At 61.2% G+C, this 21,049-nt stretch overlaps 1 protein-coding gene across 1 annotated transcript; it reads right to left on the reverse strand.

The window, feature by feature from the left end:
* Positions 1-1,212: 1,212 nt before the first annotated feature.
* On the reverse strand, positions 1,213-20,092 carry PWWP2B (PWWP domain containing 2B). The gene is made up of 3 exons (XM_036734196.1): positions 19,856-20,092; positions 9,148-10,792; positions 1,213-1,911 (listed from the first exon to the last, which is right to left on the reverse strand). The coding sequence occupies exons 1-2, from the start codon at positions 19,996-19,998 to the stop codon at positions 9,166-9,168; spliced, it is 1,770 nt and encodes a 589-aa protein (XP_036590091.1). The 5' UTR covers positions 19,999-20,092; the 3' UTR covers positions 1,213-1,911; positions 9,148-9,165.
* Between the last annotated feature and the right edge of the window lie 957 nt (positions 20,093-21,049).

The following is a 21,049-nucleotide window of genomic DNA, read 5'->3' on the forward strand; positions in this document are numbered from 1 at the left end:
TATAAGTGAGTAAGTAAATGGGGCTGGACAGCATGGGGTGCAGCTGTCCTCTTCCAGAAGAGGCCTGCTCAGAGGCCCACAGCGGGACCCTCTTCAGCGCTGACACCCACATGGAGCACCTGCCCCTCGGGGCAGGGAGCACAGGGTACCTGCCTGCAGGGGCTGCTTCACTGGAGCCAGGCTAGACGGCACCAGGTACCAGGGCCCGGCTGGGGGTCTTGGAAATGAATGCTTGCCCACAGATCCAGATGGAGACTGAGCCTCTGGGGCGGGGTGAACCCCACCCCGCATCCCTCCCCACCAGGGGCTTCCAGGGCAGACCCCCAGGGCACCCCATGAACTTGCAGGGCTACACCCAATGCCAGCCCAGCTGCTTTTCTGGGTAGGGAAGGATGATGAGTACAGATGCTGCCCCCGATCAGTCTCCCCCAGAACAGGCCAGCCTTGCCCAGGGGGTCAGCTCCTGGCTCAGACCACCTCTCCAGCCCAGGAGATGCCCTGGGCCTCCCGGTTCCCATGGCTCACGCCTCCAGCCTCACCCGCCCACAGCAGATATAGATGGACTCACCCAAGCCCACAACTCCATGACCTTACACTCTGCTCTCCTCACAGTGTCTCCCTCTGGCAACAGCCACCCCCTATGCCCTGGCCCTGGCCCCTTCTGCTTCCCCAGCCTGTCAGCCTTCACTGGCCTCGCTGCCCCGCCAGGAGGGATCCTGGTTAAGGGGCTGCCTGCCCCCTCCCCTGCTCCTGGACAGGAGAGGAAAGGCCCAGGCCAGTCGGCATGCCAAGCACTCTCCAGAGGCTGCCACTGCAGGGAGGGCACGGTGGTCCTCCGGGGCCTTTCCGAGAAGCTGCCTGACCTGGGGGAGGCGGCTGGGACAGGGACCCCTGGGCTGGCCCTGTGGCCCCATCTCCCAATGGGTAGAGTCCAGAACCTCCAAGATTAAACTCGAGTCTGTCACGAAAAGTTGCATGGCCTGGCCTCAGCGTTCTGATCTGTACAAGGGAGATAATCACACCTGCCCCCTCTGCTCCCCAGGGATGTGTGGAGAGCCGAGGGCCTCTCAGCTCCAGGATCTGGTTTTCCCTAAAGCCTAGAGGGTTCCTCAGGGAGGAGCCAAGATTTGAACCCACATCCTCAAATGGGAAGCCCCCCATGGCTCCCGGCTCAGTCTCCCCACAGCCCTCCACAGACACGGGAGCCCAGAGTCGCAGGATGCGACTGACACACACAGATTTATTTGGGATCTTTGTACATTTAAACCAGTGAGAGTCGCCTGGCTCCAAGCACACATTTTTGGTCTTTAAAGTGACAAAAGGAAGAAAAAAACCTCAAACCCCCACACCCCACGTCTGTTCTCTTTACTTGGCCATGACACCGCAGAGTGCCAAGCCGATCTGAGCGCCCGGCGCAGAGGAGATCCCGATGGGCACGGGCTGGAGTGGAAGACCGGATCATGCGGGCGGGGCAGGGGGGCTCTCGCCTCAACTCGGATGGCAGGGAGGCTGGGGGGGGGGGGTGGCCGGCGGCCAGGAGGGCCAAGGCCACGGCCTGTGAGCAAGGGGGAGGGGCCCGCAAACAGGGGAGGGGGCGTCCTCTTCAAAGCAGCAGCAGCAACGTGTTCAAGCAGGTCCCCTTCCGGCCCCTGGATCTAAGCTAACTTGGTATTTTGAATCAGGAATAAATACATTCAGAGTGGGTGAGTGCAGCCCTCCCCGCCAGGCATCGCGCTCTCCCCGCACCATCTCCCCTGGTCCAAGCCGGGGGTCACTCACTTCCCTTTCCTGCAGTCAGATATAAGCCCACCCCGATGCCCACCCAGGCAGGGGCATCCTCGATGCTGTTGTGGGGAGCGTGGCAGGATGCTGGCAGGAGTCATAAACAACTGGGTGCCCATCTTCAGTTACCTGGGGAGAAGGGAAAGGGGAAAAAAGTCAGACTGGCACCCCTGCCCCTCCAAGAACGTGGGCACAGCTGGGAGTCAAGCCCTCCCCCGTCTATACCCCTGCCCCTCCAAGTGCATGGGCACAGCCAGGCATCAAGGCCTCCCCTGTCTGTACCCCTCCCCATCTCCTCCAAGTGCATGGGCACAGCCGGGCATCAAGTCCTCCCCCATCTGCACCCCTGCACCTCCAAGCACGTGGGCACGGCCAGGTGTCAAGCCCTCCCCTGTCTGTACCCCTCCCCCTGTCCCCTCCAAATGCATGGGCACAGCCGGGCATCAAGCCCTCCCCCATCTGCACCCCTGCCCCTCCAAGCACATGGGCACAGCCAGGCATCAAGGCCTCCCCTGTCTGTACCCCTCCCCATCTCCTCCAAGTGCATGGGCACAGCCGGGCATCAAGTCCTCCCCCATCTGCACCCCTGCCCCTCCAAGCACGTGGGCACGGCCAGGCGTCAAGGCCTCCCCTGTCTGTACCCCTCCCCCTGTCCCCTCCAAGCACATGGGCACAGCCAGGCACTAAGCCCTCCCCTACCTGCACCCCTGCACCCCCATCCCTGATCCCTGCCAAGCGTGTGGGCATGGCCAGGCATCAAGCCCTCCCCCTTGTATGGACACCCCCCTTTCTCACCCATCCTGGATCTCTGCACTAGGGGCTCCCTGGTGATGACACCAAAGGAAGCTGGCTTACCCCTCCCCCTCCTCCTTCCTTCTCATGGGTCACCGGGTCACCAGAGCCCACACAAGCATCTGAATCACGATAGCAGTGATAAACAGCACCTAGCATTTATGGAGCACCGACTGTATGCTCAGTGCTTCACTCAGCTCTCCGGACTCAGCCTGGGCCATCTGGGCCATGGGAGAAGCATTGTTTTTCCAACAGGACTGGCCAGCGGGCGATTAGGAGGCCAGTGACCAGCGCTGCCCCTGCCCCCCATGGATGGCCAGAACGTGGAGGGACGGAGGCTCCATTCGCATCCACGGCAAAGGGAGAATCTCCCTGGAAAACTCAAACCACTCGCCCAGAAGCCCCAAGCCCCAGACACCAATCCCACCTCGGCCCATGGCGGGAAGGACAAGGCTGCACAGGTCCAGAGCATCACTGTAATGGCGGGTGCGGTCACTCATGCCCGTCCAGTCTGGCACAGGACAGCAAGCCTTGGTCCCCAACTCCACAAGAACAGGAGCAGTCTGATCCTGCGGGCCTTTGTGCCTTGGGTCATAAGTGAGCAGCCGGAAAATCAACCCACAATCCTCAGGGAGACAACCTGGACCTGGGTTCGAATTCTGACTACACTATGACCTGGGGGGAGGCCGCAGCTAGGTGGCACCATAGTGCATACAGCGCAGGGCTGGGAGTCAGGAGTTCAAATCTGGCCTCAGACACTATTAGCTGCCTGACCCTGGGGCAAGTCACTCCGCCCTATTTGCCCCAGTTTTCTCACCTGTAAGACAAGCTAGAGAAGAGAATGGCTAATCACAGCAGCGTCTCTGCCAAGAAAACCTCCGAGGAGGCCACAGAGAGCTGGACGCAGCTGAATGACCACGACCTTGGGCCTCAGTTTCTCAGTCTGTAAAAAGGGCAGGTGGGGGAATCCGCCTCCCGCCTGTTGTTCATCCCCAACATGGAAAGGGCAGCCCCTGCGCCAAGCCTCCACTGGGCCCTGCCTGGCCCTCTCTGCTCTTCCCCAGGATACACCTTCCAGGGATCCAAGAAGAGTCTCAGCACCCCGAGCCCTGGGGGGCTGACCAGCCAGTCACTGCTGCGGCTTCCACTTGAGTCAAGGCTCCCCCTGACCTGGCCTCCAACGCCAGGCCCCACGGCAGCCTCTAACCTGCTGACACTTCCTCCCGTGGGTCCCCCGGCCAGCTACCCCCCGCCCCAGGCTCCCGCCCCTCCACCCCTGGGACCCCCTCTCTGTGACCCCATCAGGTTCCAGGGGATTCCACCCTCCCCCGAGTTCCACCCTAGACATCTCCAGTTAGGACCCGTCCAAACCTGAACCCAAATCAGAAACCCCTCCTCTCCCAGCCTGTCTCAGTACTGTCCAGGTCTGTGCTGTCTTCCAGTGACCAGTGCCCCAGAGCCCACACCCCCGTGCCCCCGGATGCCTTGGCTTGTGTCTACGTTGCCAGCCTCACACGCACACCCCGATTCAGCCTCCCCTGCTCCCAAGGTCTCCCTGCCTGCAGTGTCCCCCACGTCACCCTCCTAAGTGCTAAGTGCCACGACCGCGCCAGGCCCAACTCCAGTGGGTCGTCCAGAACTGCTTAATAAATGCTCCCTGACGGACGCTTCCAACGTCTCCACAGCGGCACCATGGCGTTCTCCATGCTCCCAAATGGAGGTGGGAAGGACACTCGGGGGCAGACTCGGACACTGGGCAGCGCCCCACCCGCCTCCTTGGCAGGCACCGGCCCCCCCCGCGTGCTGGCAGAGACCTCCAGGAATCCACCACGCACAACTGTCCCCCAAAACAAAGGAGGGGCTGGTGAGGGAGCAATCTTGGGCCCACCTGCTCCTGGGGAAGCCCCTCGGTCCCCGCCCACCCCTTGCAGCCTGCCCAGCCCCCCCCCACCTTCTCCCTCTCCTCTTTTCTTCTCCTTGCTATCTAAACTTAAGAATGCCTGTGGCCTCGGGCCCTCACTTCAGCTGACTGACCCTTCCAGCTGGGCCTCAGGACAGCCTTCTGGAGCACATCAAGGTGCTGGACAGGAGTGCCTTTCCGTCCCTCTGGCTCTCTCCCACATTCTCCAGGGAGCGGGGCCCGGGCACCCCCTCACACATGAGTCTGTGGCAAGAGGCATCAGACCCAAAGCATCCACCTCCATCTTTGGAAGCAGCAGGAGGTCCAAGGAAAGGCCAGCCCTGTGGGGGGTGCTGCAAGAGAAAAAGGCTAGGAAGGAGGAACCATGCCCCACACCCCCAAACAAGCTCAGCCTCTTCATACCAGGCAGGCCCCCTGGGGATGCTGGCCAGAGCACCTGGGCTTGTGACCCATCACCAGGGAGAGGGGATCCAAAGGGACCTGGCTGGACCCTACATACACACACTCAAGAGGAAAGGGTGATGGGAAGAGCAGGGGCAAGGGAAGTGAGGGTCGAGTGTCTGGAGACCCAGGATGGGCCACAAGAGAACACAGTGGATGTCTGGGGCGGTCTGGGCGCCTGGGCATGTCCACACCAGCACCACAGAGCCCCTCAAGGGCCGGGAGGGCAGTGCTTTATGTGCTGCCTAACTAATTTCTCAGGAACTCAATCCCAGGGTCAGTTTTCAGACAAGGACCTTCATTCTGAAGATTGTCATAAACCTATCTCTGAAAACAAATCTGTCCCTCTCAGAACTAGGCCTAAGAGGGCCCCTCCCTGACCCCCACCACTCCCACTGGAGGGGCAGCTGTAACCTGCTCAATTTCCACAAAGACGCCCTTCTGCGCAGCCTGTCCCAACCAAGGACCATTTGTCCCCAGGCCCTGGCAGCCCCAGCCCCAAGCAGCAGACATCATGGCCTCTGACAAGAGGCCTGGCTAGAGCCCAGCCCAAAACATTCCTTGGGGGCATAGAAGACAAGGCCAGCCTTCTCCCACAGGAGGGTCTTTGTAGGCGCCCCCCCATTCTTGTCAAGGACCTGCACTGGAAGCGCTCTGACCCTACCTACCCCCCCTCCCCGATGCCTGAGAATGTTAATTGCCTCCACAGCCACCCCCCGCTTCTCTTCCCCATTCCTCCAGCTGACCCTCCCCGGAGCCATGGCATCACCCTGGACATCTTTCTCAGCCACACTCAGACCAAACGCTAGACTCTTCCCCAGACCAGGGAAAGATGGTCACCACTAGCTCAGATGCCTGAGGTCACCTGAGCTGGCCACTGCTCGCACCTGCACTTGTTACATCAGAGCCCAGATTGACCTGGACTGAGGCGGGCCCGTCGGCCTGAGGGCCTGGATGCCCAGATGTGCAGACAGCCACGGGAATGTGTGGACGACAAGGCCATGAGTGTGCCCCCAAAGCCCTCAAGATTCAAATGCCTTCTGACACGGGTTGTGATGCCTGGGGTCTGCTCACCTCCCATGAATCATTTCCAAAGGATTTCGGGTTCCTTCATCTCCACAGGGACCCCGACTAGTGAGTGACTAGGACCTGTGAGACCACACTTGGCTCAGGAGCCCAATGCACCATCTCCTTTGCTTTCTGGATGACGACCCCACCCACCATGGTTCGTTCGGGACCAAGAAGACTGGCAGAAAAGGTGGGGGGTGTGCCCTGGACCTGGCCAGGGGATGCCCTTGTCTTGCCTGGCCTGAGAGTCATCGCCACATGAGCTGCCCCTCCCAGCCCCAGACCCTCAGGACCCTCAACGTGGAGCTCCCCAGGATCATCGGGTCCTCCTGGGACATTCCCAGCACCTGACTCTCCCTCCCACAGAGGATGATCAGAGAGGCACCTACAGTCCCTTGAAAGGAAGGGGCATTTGGGCTCTGCATACCCAAACCCCCTTTCCTGGTCATCTCATATCCTCTCTGAGGGCGGAAGGGTCTGAACGAAAGCTGGGTTTGAGCCCTGCCCGACATGTCCACACTGGCTGTGTTCCCGGACCCCGGGAACCAGATATGTACTCTGTTGCAGCAGAGCTCCCCAAGCTAGGAAATCACTGGCCTCCCCCAAAAGCAGAGAAGAAATGAGAGGGACTTGTGGGGGCAGGGACAGTGCCTCCTCTGGCATCTGTCTGCCGGGTATGGGCCAGGCAGAGGAGTCATCTGAAAAGCACGCGGGGAGTCCACCCCATCGATCCCGAAGGCAAGGAGCAGGGGTCTGGAGAAGTGACTAAGATGCTCACGCCCTGGGAGACCCCACGGCTGGGCAGAGCAGATGCTCACCAGGCAGGACGGGGTGGGGGCTGTCCCCGAGCCAGCACCATGGGAAGCTTCTCCTCACCGGTCTGCCTCTTCCAGGCACCCAGCTCTGTCCTTGGCTGGGAAAAGTGCAGCCCAGGAAGGCCAGGGGGCCTGGTCTTCCCTTGGGCGGCAGCAGCTCCAGGAGCTGGCCCTTACTGAAGGGTGCTGCAGCTTCTCCCAGGAGCAGCTGCCTCTTCCTTCTCCTTTGGGGGGCCTCTACACTGGCTGGGCAACCCTCTCTGAACATCCTCCCCTGCTGGAAGGGCACTTCTTGGCTCTCCAAAGCCCTCACTTCCTGCCTAGCCTCACCCCCAGGATCCAGGGTGCCCGGGAGGACCCCCCTTCCTCCCAAATATGGGTCGCTCCCAGCCGGGGACATCACTGCTGCCGCTGTCTGGGCCCTGGTCTTCTGAGCAGCATCCACCCTTCTGCCTCACAGACCTCACCCACTTCCAAGCTCTCTGTCTAAGGGTCTGGCAGCTTTGGTCTACACCCCTCCCCTTCCCATCTGAGGTCTCTTGCCAGCCCCCTGCCCTCTCACGCTATAAGGACTGAGTCCCTCAGACACCTGACCTGCCCATTCCCTGGGCCCCAGTACAGCCACACCCAGGCACGGGCACATCCTCTATCTTTCCCTCCCTCCACAGGCTCTACTCTGCCATTGGGGATCCCCAACATCCCTTGGTCTGGCAGGTCCCCTATGTCCCTCTAGCCACCCTAACCAACCCCTCCACCCCGTGAGCCTTTTGCGGGCACTGCCTGGTGCCTGGTTCTCCTTCCCTGCCCGTCTTGACCCCTTGGTGGACCAGCCCAGGGCTCTGCCGCCCTCTTGAAGCCAATGGTGCCCCAAGCCGTGGCTTTGGATGACTCCCCTCATCTGCTGCCCTCATGCCCTCTCAACACTGCAGACTCAACCACGGACATCCTCAACTTAACCTGTTCAAAATGGAGTAAGCTGATTTCCCCCAAAGCCTCAGCCTAACCTCTCTGCTGACCCCCAGTCTCACCTCCAACTGCCCAGTGGACATTCCCCCTAGCCCACACTCCTCCCCAGATCCAATATGGTGCCAGGGACTGTCCATGCTACACGGGGACCCTGTCCTCTCTTGTTGCACTGCTCCGCCCAACACACCAGGATGATTACAATGGCCCACTGGCCTTTCCATTCCAGCCTCCACACTGCTGCCAAGGAGATTCCCCAGGTCACTCTTTCCAAGCAGCTCCCTCTGGCCTCCAGGAACATAGGAACACTGGCTTCTGAAGCCCCTCAGAAGTGCCCAAGCCTAACATCTGGCAGGGGTCATGGTCTGGCCAAACTGGCCGTTTGTCCTGCAGGACAGCCCATCTCCCGCCCTCCTCCTTCAGGAGACCCTCCCCACTTTCTTGTATGCACACTCTGCTTCTCCCAGCAGGATGAGCATTTCCTGGGAGCAAAGGCTGTTCTGTGGTGGTCCCCGGTGTCATCAGCAGGTGATTAATAAATGCAGTCTCAACGGCGGCCCCTGGCCTCTAGGCCAAAGATCCAAAACCCACAGTAGATCATCTAGTCCAACTTCACAGGTAAGGAAACTGAGGCAGACCCACACCTGTGAAGTGACCTGTCCAAGGTCACACCAGCAGTGAGGCAGGGACAGGCTTCAAGCCCAGATGCTCTGAGTTCACAGGAAGGGAAGAGTCTTTGTCCACTACTGTTCTCCATTCCCAACAGACCAGAAGCACACCAGCAGGTCAAGGACAAAGGGTAGAGGGACAGAGACCACCCCCTCACTGGCTGGCAGCCTCTTTACTGGAGAGTGAGAGGTGCCCTTTAGCCTGAGGACAGAACCCCAGACCCCTAAAGGGGCCCCCTCTGCCAGAGGCTCCCCCAAGGTCAAACCCTGAACTGTGGGATACTGGGAATGTTGGCTGAGAGGTAGCCACAAGCATCCCTTTCTCCCTAAATGACTTATTGCTCTGAGCCGCACCCCCCCCCCCCAAGATTCCCCAGGAACTTTCTGGAACAGAGAGACCTCCTGGGGTCCAAACTTTCTAAACCAGAGAAGCCGAGCTGCCTGACTCCTAAGAAGATCTTCCCTCCTCTCCAGCAGTAAGACAACGTCTCTGGCCTGGGCCAGCCCAAGCCAAAAGGACCAACTCTCCCCCTGCCCATTCCCTTATGGGAAGAGGGGGGGGTCCAGAACCCTGCGGCGGCCCTCCCTTTCCCTCATGGAGGGCCCAGAGCCCTGTGGCGGCCCTCCCTTCCACTCATGGGGGGCCTCGAACCCTGTAGTGGCCCCATCCCTCAGCCAAGATCCTGCAATCACTCACCTGATCCTTGAGTCAAAGTTACGTTTCAAACTGGCTTAAGAGCTCCCGGATTTCTGGGCTCAGGTGTTCGGCCGCCTTGGCGGCTTCTGTAATAGCTTTCCGATACACGCCTTTCTTCTTTCGGTTAAACCTCAGTTTGAAAAATTCTGAGAAAGGGGACAGTTTGGAGATGGACAGGGAGGACGTGGTGGGCGAGCCGAACCAGGAGACGCGCGCCTCCCTCCAGGAGGGCGCGCCGTCGTCCTTCTGGCTCAGGCTGAGGTCCAGCACGCGGGCCGGCCACCACGGGCAGCCGGGGATCTTGCCCCACACGATGTCGCCCACGGACACCGTCCGGCCGTCCTCGGTCACACAGCGGGCCACGCTCTGCGTGTGCAGCCGCACTGTCAGCGGGGGCACCGTCTTGCGCTCCTCTCGGGAGGAGGACGACACGGAGGCATCGTCCCCGGGCAGGAAGTCGCAGCCGTCGGGGGACGCAGCGTCCGAGCTGGACTCGTCCAGGCTGTCGTTGCTACACACGGACAGGCTGGATGAGTCAGCCTTCCTCTTGTAATTCATGAGAAAAGCCAGGTTGTCATGGCCATCCTTGGCCTGGGAAAAGCCGCCAAAGTCGTCCTCTTCCCCCGAGCTTCCGGAGGACAGCTCAGCAAGCTGGCGCCGCCGCCTCCGCTGCGAGGACTCGTCCTCGTAAAAGGCAGAAGATGCATGGGACTCGCGGCTGCCCTGAAGGTCTCCGAGCTGGTCGATCAACTCCGCCTTGTAGATGGAGACGTTCTGGCCGCCTCCGGGGCTGCCGCCGGCCCGGGGGAGACGGTGGGGCTTCAGGCGGATCTTGGGAGGGGGTGCGTCCCCAGAAGGCACCGGCCGGGTCAGCTTCAGCTTGGGGATGGAGGCCGGCGGGCCACCCCCGGCCAGCCGGTCCCCGGAGCCCGCATCTCGCACCTCCGGGTCCTGGCTGCCATTCTGCAGGCCCTGCTGGGGACAGAAGGGCTTGAGGGAGCCATGCACGCGGGAGGGGATCTTCACCACCTCCCCCTTGCCCTGGGGTGTGCTGTAGGAGATCTTGATGACGGGGCTGCGGGGCACTGGCTCGCCCGCACTCTTCTCCCGCTTGCTCTTGCGCATCTCGTAGTCCAGCTCCTCCGCTTTCTTGGGCTCCTTGTCCGGCGCGCTCAGCCGCCGCCGCGGCTTGGTGCTGGGCTGACTGGTCGAGCTCTCCTCGGGGTTCAGGGTGTTCTTGCATTTCTCACAAAGCACGCGCCGCGGCCGCAGCCGTATAGTGCTCATGATCAGGCGGCCAGGGTCCCGGTTGCGGGACAGCCTTCTCTTGGTGCGCTTGATCGTCCGCGGGGGAGGCTGGGGAACCCACTGGTTGTACGTGTGTCTGAGCCACAGCGGGTGGGGGAAGGGGGCGCCTTCAAAATAGGGAGGGAAAGGAGGAGCGCTCCCTGCGGGCAAGGGGGGCACCAGGGGCGGAGCAGGGTCCGGACCCTCAGCCGCCGCGGCGGGCTTCTCTGAAGGCGGCAGGACGGTCTCGGGGGCCTGGGCATCTCCTTTTTCTTCACACGGGTCCCAACTTGAGCAGCTATCTGATAGGGGAGCATCTCGCTTCGGCAAAGACAAGGGAAGACCAAAGAGCCCAGACCTGCAGAAGTGAGAGAGGGACAGGAGAGAGATCAGAATCGGGTGGGGGACAGGGTGCCGAACAGACGGACCTCTTCCTACCTCCCGCCAGGCCCCGGCCCCTCAGACTGGTGCAAGGTGGGGGGGGGGGCAGGGGGGAACCAGGTCTACAGCACCCCGGGCCCAGTCTGGACTCAGGATAGGGGTGGTCCTGGTCCTTCCTGGGTCTGGGCAGGGAAGCCCAGAGATGGAGCTTTGACTGCAGGTCTGGGGGAAGGACAGGGAGAGCCTGGGGAAAGCCCTGTCACACAGGGAGAGCCTGGGGGAAAGGCCAACTCTGACTCCCCGAGGCCAGGGAGCCTGGTGTGGCTTCTGACACCAGCGAACTGACACGTCTCTGCCAGCCTCCCGACCAGCCTCCTGACCGTGGCCTTCCTGGGTCTACGTACCCGCATGCTCTTCCGGCCCTTCTGTCTTCCCCTCTCTGTGGTGACCTCCCACATGTCCTTAGAGAGGCCCAAGCCCTGACTGCCCCGTCTCCTCCTGGCACCAGGGCCCGGCCCACCTGCCTGAGGTCCCCAAAGGGAGCCTCTGGAGGTTCCAAGTGAAAAACAACACAGGGTCATTCAGGCGACCGTGCAGATGGAGGACCCAAGAAAGAGGGACACCGGCGGGCAGGAGGCCGCCAAGACAGGACCGTGTGGGAGCTGGCAACCAAGGAGGCGTCGGGGGAACGAGGCAGAGGACGAGGGAAACATGACACCGGGGAGCTGGCCAGGATCCCTCACGTGGGCAACGTTCCCAGCACCTGACCTGGAGTTCAAACTTAGCCTCAGACACCGACTATCTCAGTGACACCGGGCACGTCACTAAACCACTGCCTGCCTCAGTTTCCCCAAGGGGAAAATGGGGCTCAGGACTGCACCTGCCTCCCAGGTGTCGTAGGGATCGTAAAGCGCTTGGCATGAGGCCCTGCACGTAGGAGGTATCACAGATCATTCATTCCCTTCCCCCTCCAGCGTCCATCCAAACGCCAGAACAACGGGAACGGGTCAGTTAGGGTTTGATGTTGGTGTCTGGTCCAGAATCCAAGGACAAAAGTTCAAAACCCTAATGAACGCAAGCCGATGTGAGGACCAAAGAAGAAAAGGATGCTCCGTTAACGCACATCACCGGCAAGACTATGGGGAGATGGGCACTCATACATTGTTGGTGAGATTGCAGCCTGGTACAAACTTGGTACAGTCAGCAATCCACAGTAAAGGGCCCCCCGAAGTAAATCATGCTCCTTGACCCACCCAATGCAGTGCTGAATATTAACCAAAGACGTGTAAACAGGATGGGAGCTGGGGGTAAGGAGGAAAGTCCCACCTGTACAAACATTCGCAGCTGTTTAATCTGTAACTGCCAAGAAAAGGGACCCCTATAACATCCACCCAATGGCAGGTTACCCACGGCTCCGGGTGCTGCAGAAAATGCTAAAATACTGTGACTAGACAAGAGCTGGGTGGGGAGACCAACAGGAAGTCTGCAGCACAGGAGGGTCCCCAGCCTCGGGGCCCAGAGGGGAAACACAGATCATTGGCCATACTCTTTGTTCTTGGGGCTTTACGTGCAGAATTCACCCTAAACCCAACTATTAGCCCCTATCTGCCTCAATTAATATTGGCTTAGGTGACAACTCCCTGGCTTTGGAACCAAAGCCCTGAGGCCACTACGTGGGCCAGCCCCAACCATGAACCATGCTTCACTGCCCATCCAATCACCCAAAACTTGGCCGTCTGTCTCAGCCAATCACTCTGCCGTGGTTCTCTCTGGACAGATGGACAGACGGAACACCGAGACTGATCATCAAATCGATACTGGCACTGCACCAAGAAAGACTCCACCTCGGTCCCTTACCAAAACAGAAGCTCCCAGAAGGCAGGGACACACTTGGCTTTTGTAGCCAGGACTCTCAGGACTGTGGTGGGACGTTATTATCTGCACGTTAATATCTATTAAAGTCATTTAACAAACCCACGAGCCACTGCTGGTCTTGCCTGTACAAGTTAAATTCTCCGTGACCACAACAGGCAAGGAGCTATACCCCACCGAAGGCAGGGACGGTTTCTTTTTTGAGCAATCCCAACAAGATTGCCGATGATTCCACCCCAATCACTGCTGTGTCACCCAAGGAAACTGAGGCAAGGACGCCATGCTGTCAGACACCTCCTTCTTTCTCCTTGGCATCCAGCGGCCATGACTGACTCTAGATCTCTCCAACAAATACGTTTAAAAGATCCATGTATTCTCAAACTGCTTTGAGCATAAAGTAAACACGAAGCATCCTTCTAGGCCTGTCCTCAAGGGGGCCTCCAGCCCTGGGGTTCCATGTCTAACTGGGTTTTCATTCCCCCTTCCAGTTTCTCCAACAATTCCCTCTGTACAATCACTCAACCCTGAGAGAAATTCCTCTGACCATCCGAAGCCGCAGCTCAAGCTGAGCCCTTCGCCAATGCCTGTGGCGGCCCACGAGCAGCCTGCCACTTCAGGAAGGAGGCCTGGCCCTCCCAAGCTCTGTCATACGTCATAACAGGAGCTATGGGGGCAAAGATTCATGTGCCCCAGACCAAGCTCAGTCTCATTCCTGGCAGAAGAGCCAAACCAGCAACAAACACGAGAAAACTGACTACAACCACGGCCCCAGACTTGGAGAAAGACGTCCCTGAAGTGTCATCTCCAGAGCCACAGAATCAGCCCTGAGCAGAACAGCCTGCAGGGGCTCCCAGGTGAGTGGAGAGGAAACCCAGACACTCCCAACAAGCAGCCCTCCAAACGCCAAGACCTCATCCAGCAGAGCGGAGGCCCCTGGAGGACCGATCCCCAGCTCCTCAACATGGGACCTCTGACCTGCTCCCTTTCTGACAGGGTCAGGTTGGCACTCCCTGGACAGCCTGGTGCCCCCAGCCTTGGAGTCACCGTTGCTGTGCCAAGCTTTGGGGAGGCACCAATCACCTTTAGCCAAGCTGCAGCCGTTGCCCCAAACCAAGCACGGGCAACCCACCAGCCTGAGGCTCCTGAGAAACAGGGATCCCACAGCACAGCCAGCAAAGCACTTTGGTTTAAACACCGGGCCAGGCCAGTGCCACACCAAGACCCACAATCCCAGAGGCAGCAAGAAGGGACCCATCCAGCCTGGCCCACAGTGGGGTTGCTTTCGCTGTTGTTATGTGCATGTATGTGTGACCCACAACACACACCCACACACACGTACACCCCCTCTCTCCACCTGGATGATAATGGCAGAGAAATCCAAGAGCCCCAAGAAAACCTACCCAGGTAGGGTCCCTTGGTGCTTCAATGAGGCCCTGGCCATTTCTGCTCCTACCATGAGGCCACCTGTACCCCGCCCTAATATTGTGCTCCCTAAGTCCCATCCAATGGCAGGCCCCCCCTTTGCAGGCTGGCTCACAGATGCCTCCCCCTGAAGCCCTCAATGACCACACCTCCTCTCCCACGGACCCCCTAATTTGGAGCACTCTTATGCCCTGCCTCGCCCAGCCATGCCCAACACTTCCTGGCTGGAAGTCTCTGGCGGGAGCCCTCCTCCCACCCCAGCTGCTAACCTCCAGGGCCCTTCTTACTGCTGCCTAGGCTTGGTCCAGCCCTCCAAGGCCATTAACAGAATCCTAGACCAGCTCCTGGCACATGGAGGCTTGGACCCCCCAGTCCCAGGCCTGGTCCCATCTGTACAACCTTCCTTGACCCTCACTGAGGGTGAGTGCATCTGTCTGCTGCTGATGGCATCCACTCTAGACCCATCAGGCCACAGCTGCAGAGAGCCCAATCAACGCACCCTGGCCTTCTCTTCCCAGTCTGCCTACACACGCAGCTGCTGCCAGCAGGGCCCACTCTGGGCCTGGGAGCAGCCCCACCAGCCCGAGGCTTGCAGTCTCGCACAGGAGGAGGCTGTGACCACACCATGGTGTGTTTCCACTGCTGAGCCCTGTGCCCTGACTCCTTCCTCTCCATTAGGGAAGGGGGATGAGGGAAGGCAAGCTGCTCCAAGGACCACCTGCCCCCTGCACCCTGTTCTCCACGGTGCTAAGCCCTGCTCGGTGCTGCCCACCTATCATGCCCACATGGTCCGGGCTGTCAGCTGCTAGTGAAGATGAATTCCCATCCAGGCTTGGCCAAAAAGTGGGGGTCCCTCTGCAGAAACCTGTAAACCCAGCAAGTCACATTCTGGAGAACCAAAGGCAGCTTTCCCCTTGCCTTAGAAAGGAAGGTGAAGCTGACGGTCACCTTGGTCTAGAATGTTGTTACTGGGGAGAAGGCGGGAGGAGGGTGCTCTTAGCGTCAGCAATGGGTGGGGGAGCTCCGTGATGCTCACCCAGAGCCAAAGAGCCAACACGCTGTCTGTGTGGAAGCAAATTTGTTTTGGGGTACCACTGGGATCGTCTTGGCCTAGACCGCACAGGTGCCCAAAGGTTAATGAGCTGGCCGGCTGACAGGATCCAGAAGCTTCCGTGGGGTCCAGTCCAGACTGACTCTGAGAGCTCTGGACATGAGGCCTCCTCCTGGCTTTGAGCAAAGGGGCCAGGACACTTTGTGGAAGGCCCTGGAGCCCGCAGCGGGAGACCAGCCAGCAGAGGTGCTATCTGGGGCGGCTGCTCCGTGCCCTGCCAGGCCCCCGATGATTCCCGGGCAACACTTCTAGGGCTGGGGTGAAGTGAGAGAAGCCTGCACCCAGTGTCATCAAAGCAGGCGTTAACATGCTCCTTTCCTCCAGAGGCCTCACTCCAAGCCTGCAAGGTCAGTGAAATTAGCCCCGCTGTACAGAAGAGGGGTCTGAGGCTTACTCCCAGCTAGTGAGTGCCTGAGGGATGCAGGCCCAGGTCTTCCTGACTCCCCACCTTCCCTCCATCAGGCCAAGGGGTCACCTCAAGAGGGGCTGTTCATCCCCCCAGGAGCCAGCCCCCAAGTGAATCTCAAATTCACCATCTTTCTTTCTCCTGGGAGACAGAGCCCCAGCAGGACCTTCTGCTTTACAGAGGGGAAAATGAGGAGCAGAGCCTGACTGTCCCACAGTCAGTGGCAGGCTTCAAACCGTCCGGAGACTCCAATTGCTACTCGTTGCCTTCCCTGAGGCTTCCCCAGGTGGCCCCAGAGCCCATCCCTGCTACGGCCAGGGGGTAGGGGGGCAAAGTCTTAAGCCACCAACAGGCTCCAGATTATAAAAGATAAAATGGAGAATATCTCCATTCTGCGCAAAGTGAATGCAACCAGGCAGAGAAGGGAAGCGGCAGCCTGGGAAAAATTCAGATACCACGGATAACGGTCCTGACACCGAAGATATGAAGGTAACTGGTACAAACACCTGGAGGCCAGGACAGCGACTGGTGCCCAACGACCAAAGCTGTTCCCCAAAGACAAACCAACAGAGAGCAACCCCCCAAAAGACCCCTCAGAGCACAAGAGAAAAGCTCCTCCAAAGGACCCTGCAGGGTCACTCAGAGCCCCAGGTGCAGGCCCAAGGGCCCGCACAGCCAGCTGAGGACAGGCAGCCTCCCAGAAAGGTCCCATGTCCCCAGAAGAGGACGGAACAACACCGGAGGGAGGGGTCTCCAGCCAATCAGGGGCCGGCAGGTGTCGGAGGCTCTCAGAAACCACTAGCCAGAGCAGGGAGACCTGGGGAAAGGAGCAGCCAGGTTTCTCAGAGGTCACAGACCCAGGCCCAGGCTTAGACTGAGATAGAAAACAAGGACGCTTTTTGTTTCTGTTTGCCCTGGTGCCTCTTGGGGAATAAAGGCGCAAGGCTTGGCCTCTGAGGCCTCCTGCCTCTGACTGCACCCCCGTATCCCCAGGACACCCCAGCCCCCCTCCTCTTCCTCTCCACGGGGGGCTTCCCAGCCTCCTTCACACATGCTGCTGGCCCCCTGTTGGTCTTGGCCCCTTCCTACACCTGAAGGAAGGCAGTACCCACCAGCACCTGGGCGGCTCTGAGAGGTCTGCAGAGCCCTTCATGAGCGTCCCAGCAGCCTAGGCCACGGTGCAGGAAGCCCTCTCCCCATTTTGAGCAGGTAGGCAGGGGGCTGTCAGGAGAGGGAGGCCCAAGGCAGGGAGACCAGCACATGACTCATGCTGTGACTTCCTGGACAGTACAAGATGCCCGCTGTAGGTGTTTCTGCTGGGTCTCACAGGCTTTGGGGTCCAGGGCAGAGACCTCTGGCATGAGACTCAACATACTTTCAGGGAGGGTCCTGGGGCCAAGGGCATACCAGACCCTCATTCTGCGGCGAGGGGCACCATGGCCTCATAGCTTCCAAGGGTATCCTGGGGAGGCACAAGACGGCCAAGCAGGTGACCGACCCCAGCTGTGGGCTTCTCCACTCTGGCCAGCGGGCGGCCTGAAACATTCTCTTCAGGAACAGCTGACATCCCCCGAGCCTGGGGATGCCAGCCCAGGCATCCTTTCCCTTGAAATCCCACTGCGGCCCACGAGTCCCCAATTCCCTGATGCCCGGCCCATCCATCAGGAAAGCGCCCAGGCCATGTGGCCCAGGGGATACCAACCCCCACTTTCTGGGGCCATATTCGAGTCTGCCTGGCTCTTACTGACCCTGAGTAGACCCAACTGGCACAAGAGTCAAAGAACCATGAATATGCCACTCTCTTAAAGGAAAGACTTAAGACAAGGATGGCAGGGAGGCCGGGCCCTGGTGGACAAGAGGTAGGGGCCATGCCAGGTGTCAGGGCTGCCCCCAGGAAGGGGGGGGGGGTCCCCTGAGTCACACATAGCATGGCCCCAGGAGATGGGGGAGAGGTCCCTGGGGTGCCCTCTACACACACACACAGAGGTCCCTGACAGCTCAGCCCTCTCAGACCACCATACTCTCCTGCCCCTAGCAGGGGCCTGCCCATCTCTGGCAACACCTGCACTGCCCAGCATGGGGCCAGAGGGATCTGCTCCCTCATGAGCAATGCTGACGACCCCAGCTTCAGGGGCCGATGAGCTTTCCTCAGGGCTCTGGGAGACAAGCAGGAGCACCTTCATCCTCCTGGAGGCCTAGAACCATGACTTATTCAAGGTCACTCAGCCTGGCTTCTACAGGGACAGCTTCCATCAGACTCCCCTGCCTGGCTGCTTAGAAGCAGCTTCCAGGACTCAGGCTCAGTCTGCCAGGCTTTGCCCAGAGCTACAAAGCCGAGTTCACCTTCAGGGTCCAGGAACTCTGGGAGCCGCCTGGAAGCCTCCTGCCCTGACCCCCCAAGAGGTAGCCGGCTCCTGGCCAAACTAGACCCAGGTGCCACAGCCTCTGCTGGTCTGCAGGGAAGTCCCAGAAAGTTCCCAAACACTGACCTGGGGGGGGGGGGCAGCAAGCACATGGCCTTACACAATGAACCAAGAAAGACAAATGTAAGCATGGAAACCGAGGCCTGCCCCTCATGCCTGCACAGAGAGAGCCTCACACACCCCTAGCCCTCAGTTTACCAGCCTGCCCTTCACTGCCCACACAGAAGGGGCCTGTCTCAGCCCTCAGCTTGCCCCCCAACAACTCCGACAGAACCTGGCCTGTCGCACTTGGCCCAGGGCCCAGTGGGAAGGGGGAGCACACAGAGTGCTGGCTCCCTTTTTTTAAGCTGCAGAGCAGCCCCCACCCCTTCCCCATTCCCCCCTCCCCCGCCTGACCACTCTAAAGGAAGTGGGGGGCAGTAGCTTTGGTTCTCCCAGGAGGACTTGCCCACCCCAGGTCCCTGGCCCCCAGGGGGCTGTAGGAGGGACAGGAGGGTGCCTCCCTAGCTCCTGTGGCCTCTCAGCCCCTCCTGTCCACCCAGCCTGCTTCTGAACCCAGGACCAGAAGCGGCCCAGAAGTTATTGCCAAATCGGGGTCAAATTCTCATTCCAGGGAGGGAGACCATGTTACCTCCTGGGCCTGGAGTCTTAATGGTTTGCAGCCGAGATAATTAAGAAGAGAACGTCAGCATGGGAACTGTCAGAGATCATGGCTTCCGCTCAGCCGGTTTGGAACGTTTGAGGAAGAAGGAAAAACTTGAGGCCTAGCCTGCCCAAGGCCCAAGGGACTGGGCAGTTTCCAAATGATGGCCTGATACAGAGCCAGGCCAGAACACTTGGGTATCTGATTAATGCTCAATCATTGACTGGGCACGTAAGGCTGAAGCCCAGAGCCCAGGACACATTGTAGCAGATGAGAGCAGGGCTGGCTCACAGGCAGGTGCAGGGGCCCACTAGAGCAAGGCAAGGGGTGATCTAGGCCACCCTGGGGCTGCCAACCAAGGCAGGCTGACCAGGCCAGGCCCTGGGGCCAGCAGGCAGGCTCCTGTAAACTCCTCAGGCACCTCCTTAAGGCGGCCAGCCCCCTCACCAGCTCCTGCAGGGCTCCAGGCCTGGGAAGGCAGGGCCTCAGCGGCTCCTGGGGTGGGGGAGGGGGGGGTGTCACGGCTTTGGGGGGGCCCCTGCTTTTCCAACAGCGGACTACATACATGTATTTTTTCCCAACAACCTCCCCTTCTCCTAGGAAGGCTTGGGAACAAAGAAAGCTGTCTGAATTAGCCCCCGGGCCTGAGCTCCGGGAGCCACCGCTGACCTGGGGTGGTGGCTGAGCAGGTAACCGAGCCACAAAGCCCCAGGGCCAGCGAGCCAGCCTTGGCAGGCCCTCTGGAAGCGTGGGGCCCCCGGGGCTGCCCCTGGCCTGGTGCCTTGGCCCCCCGAGCGGCTGCAGCCGGCAGACCCTGGAGGTTTCTAGCACAGGCCCGTGGATCCCCAGGCACCGAGTGCCCAGCCTGCCCGCCGGGCTGCCAGCCAGAGGGGAGGTCACCGATGGCCCAGCTTCCCTTTAAAGCGGGCTGCTCAAAGAGAAATCGAAAGCGGCAGAGGACGATCCAACTGGGGGGAGGTCCTCCCACCTCGCCCCCGCCCAGCTGCTGACCCGCGCCGTGCCCCTCCCCCCCCCCCCCCCCCCCCCCCCGCCCCGCTGCTGACCTGCGCCCTCTCCCTGCCCAGCTGGCCGCCGTCTCCCGAAGGCCCGGCCCGGACAAAGTTGTCGGGCCCGGCCGGCCGGGGAGCGGGCCCCCTCCTTACTTTTTGGTGCAGTCCAGCAGGATGCCCGTGAAGCTCCGCTCGCCGCAGCTCAGGGTGACCACGAGCGTGTCCACGTTCACGATCTGCTCCACCCGCACGGGCAGCCGGCAGCCCACCCGCAGCTCCGGGGCGCCCGGCTCCATGCCGGCCGGCCGGGCCGCCGCCGCCACCGCGCTCTCCCGGCTCAGCTAGAGCGGGGGCCGGCGCGCTGACGCCATGGCTCCCCGTCGGCCGGCCGGACCCGGCGAGGGCTGGGGGCGCTGACGTCACAATGCTCCGCTCCCGGGAACGTTCCACGATCGAATTCTGCAACAATTGGCCCCGGGTCAGGCTCGGGAAGGGAGGAGGCACCCGAGCCGCGCCCCCCCTCCTCCCGCCCATGCCTGGGGGTAGAGAGTTGGGGAGCCCAGACCCCCGCCGGGCCAACGGGGCGCCCCCGGTCCGGGAGGGGGGCGAGGGAGGGGGAGGCAGCACGGGGCGGGGGCCCTCCGGCTTAATTGGAAGAAAGGACCGAGGGGGGCCACCTGCGAGTCTCGTGGGGGGCCACCGCCGCCACCCGGGCTCACGGCCAGGTTGCTGTGGGAAGGGAGGTGGGGGACCACGGGGGCCCGGCTCCCACGGAGGGTGGGTCGGTGGGTGCGGGCTCGCGACCTGGAGGAGGCGGGGCCGCAGCGCGGCGCCCCGAGCCTCTCCGCCCCCAGCACGCAGCAGCCGCAGCTCCTCGGCCCCGCCTCCCGCCGGGCCCCACCCCCAGCAGCACCGGGGTGGGGGGGATGGGAACGGGGGCGGGGGTGAGGGGGTGCGCTCAGCGAGGGCCCCCGGAGCCTGTCCCTTACGGACTGAGACTGCGGGTCGGGGCCCGGGTTGGGCGCGCTCGGGAAGGCCCCCGGGGCCCCAGGCCGGGCCCACCCGAAGGCTCCCGGCGGACGCAGAGGGGGGCCCGCCGTCCAGGGGCTCCGCCAGGGCGTCCACGAGCCGAGGCCCCAACCACGGGCCCAGCCCCCCGTCACCCCCCCGCCCCCCCGCTGCTAGGGCCAAGGTCGGGGCAGTGGCCGCCGCTCCCTCCCCGGCAAACATCCCCGCCCTGGCGCTGGGCTCGGGCAGCCTCGCCCTCGCGTTACCTGCAGCTCCGGGGCCACGGAGGAGGGAGGGGGATGGGGATCATCTTTCCTTTCTCTGCCCCCTCCCCCCACC

The sequence above is a fragment of the Trichosurus vulpecula genome, chromosome 8, assembly GCF_011100635.1.
Source record: "Trichosurus vulpecula isolate mTriVul1 chromosome 8, mTriVul1.pri, whole genome shotgun sequence".
NCBI lineage: Eukaryota > Metazoa > Chordata > Mammalia > Diprotodontia > Phalangeridae > Trichosurus > Trichosurus vulpecula.

Coding starts and splice junctions, on each gene's coding strand:
- PWWP2B (XM_036734196.1), bottom strand. CDS start 19,998: ATGGAGCCGGGCGCCCCGGAGCTGCGGGTGGGCTGCCGGCTGCCCGTG. Junction 10,793..19,855: donor CTGCTGGACTGCACCAAAAA/GTAAGGAGGGGG, acceptor TCACTTCTGCAG/GTCTGGGCTCTTTGGTCTTC.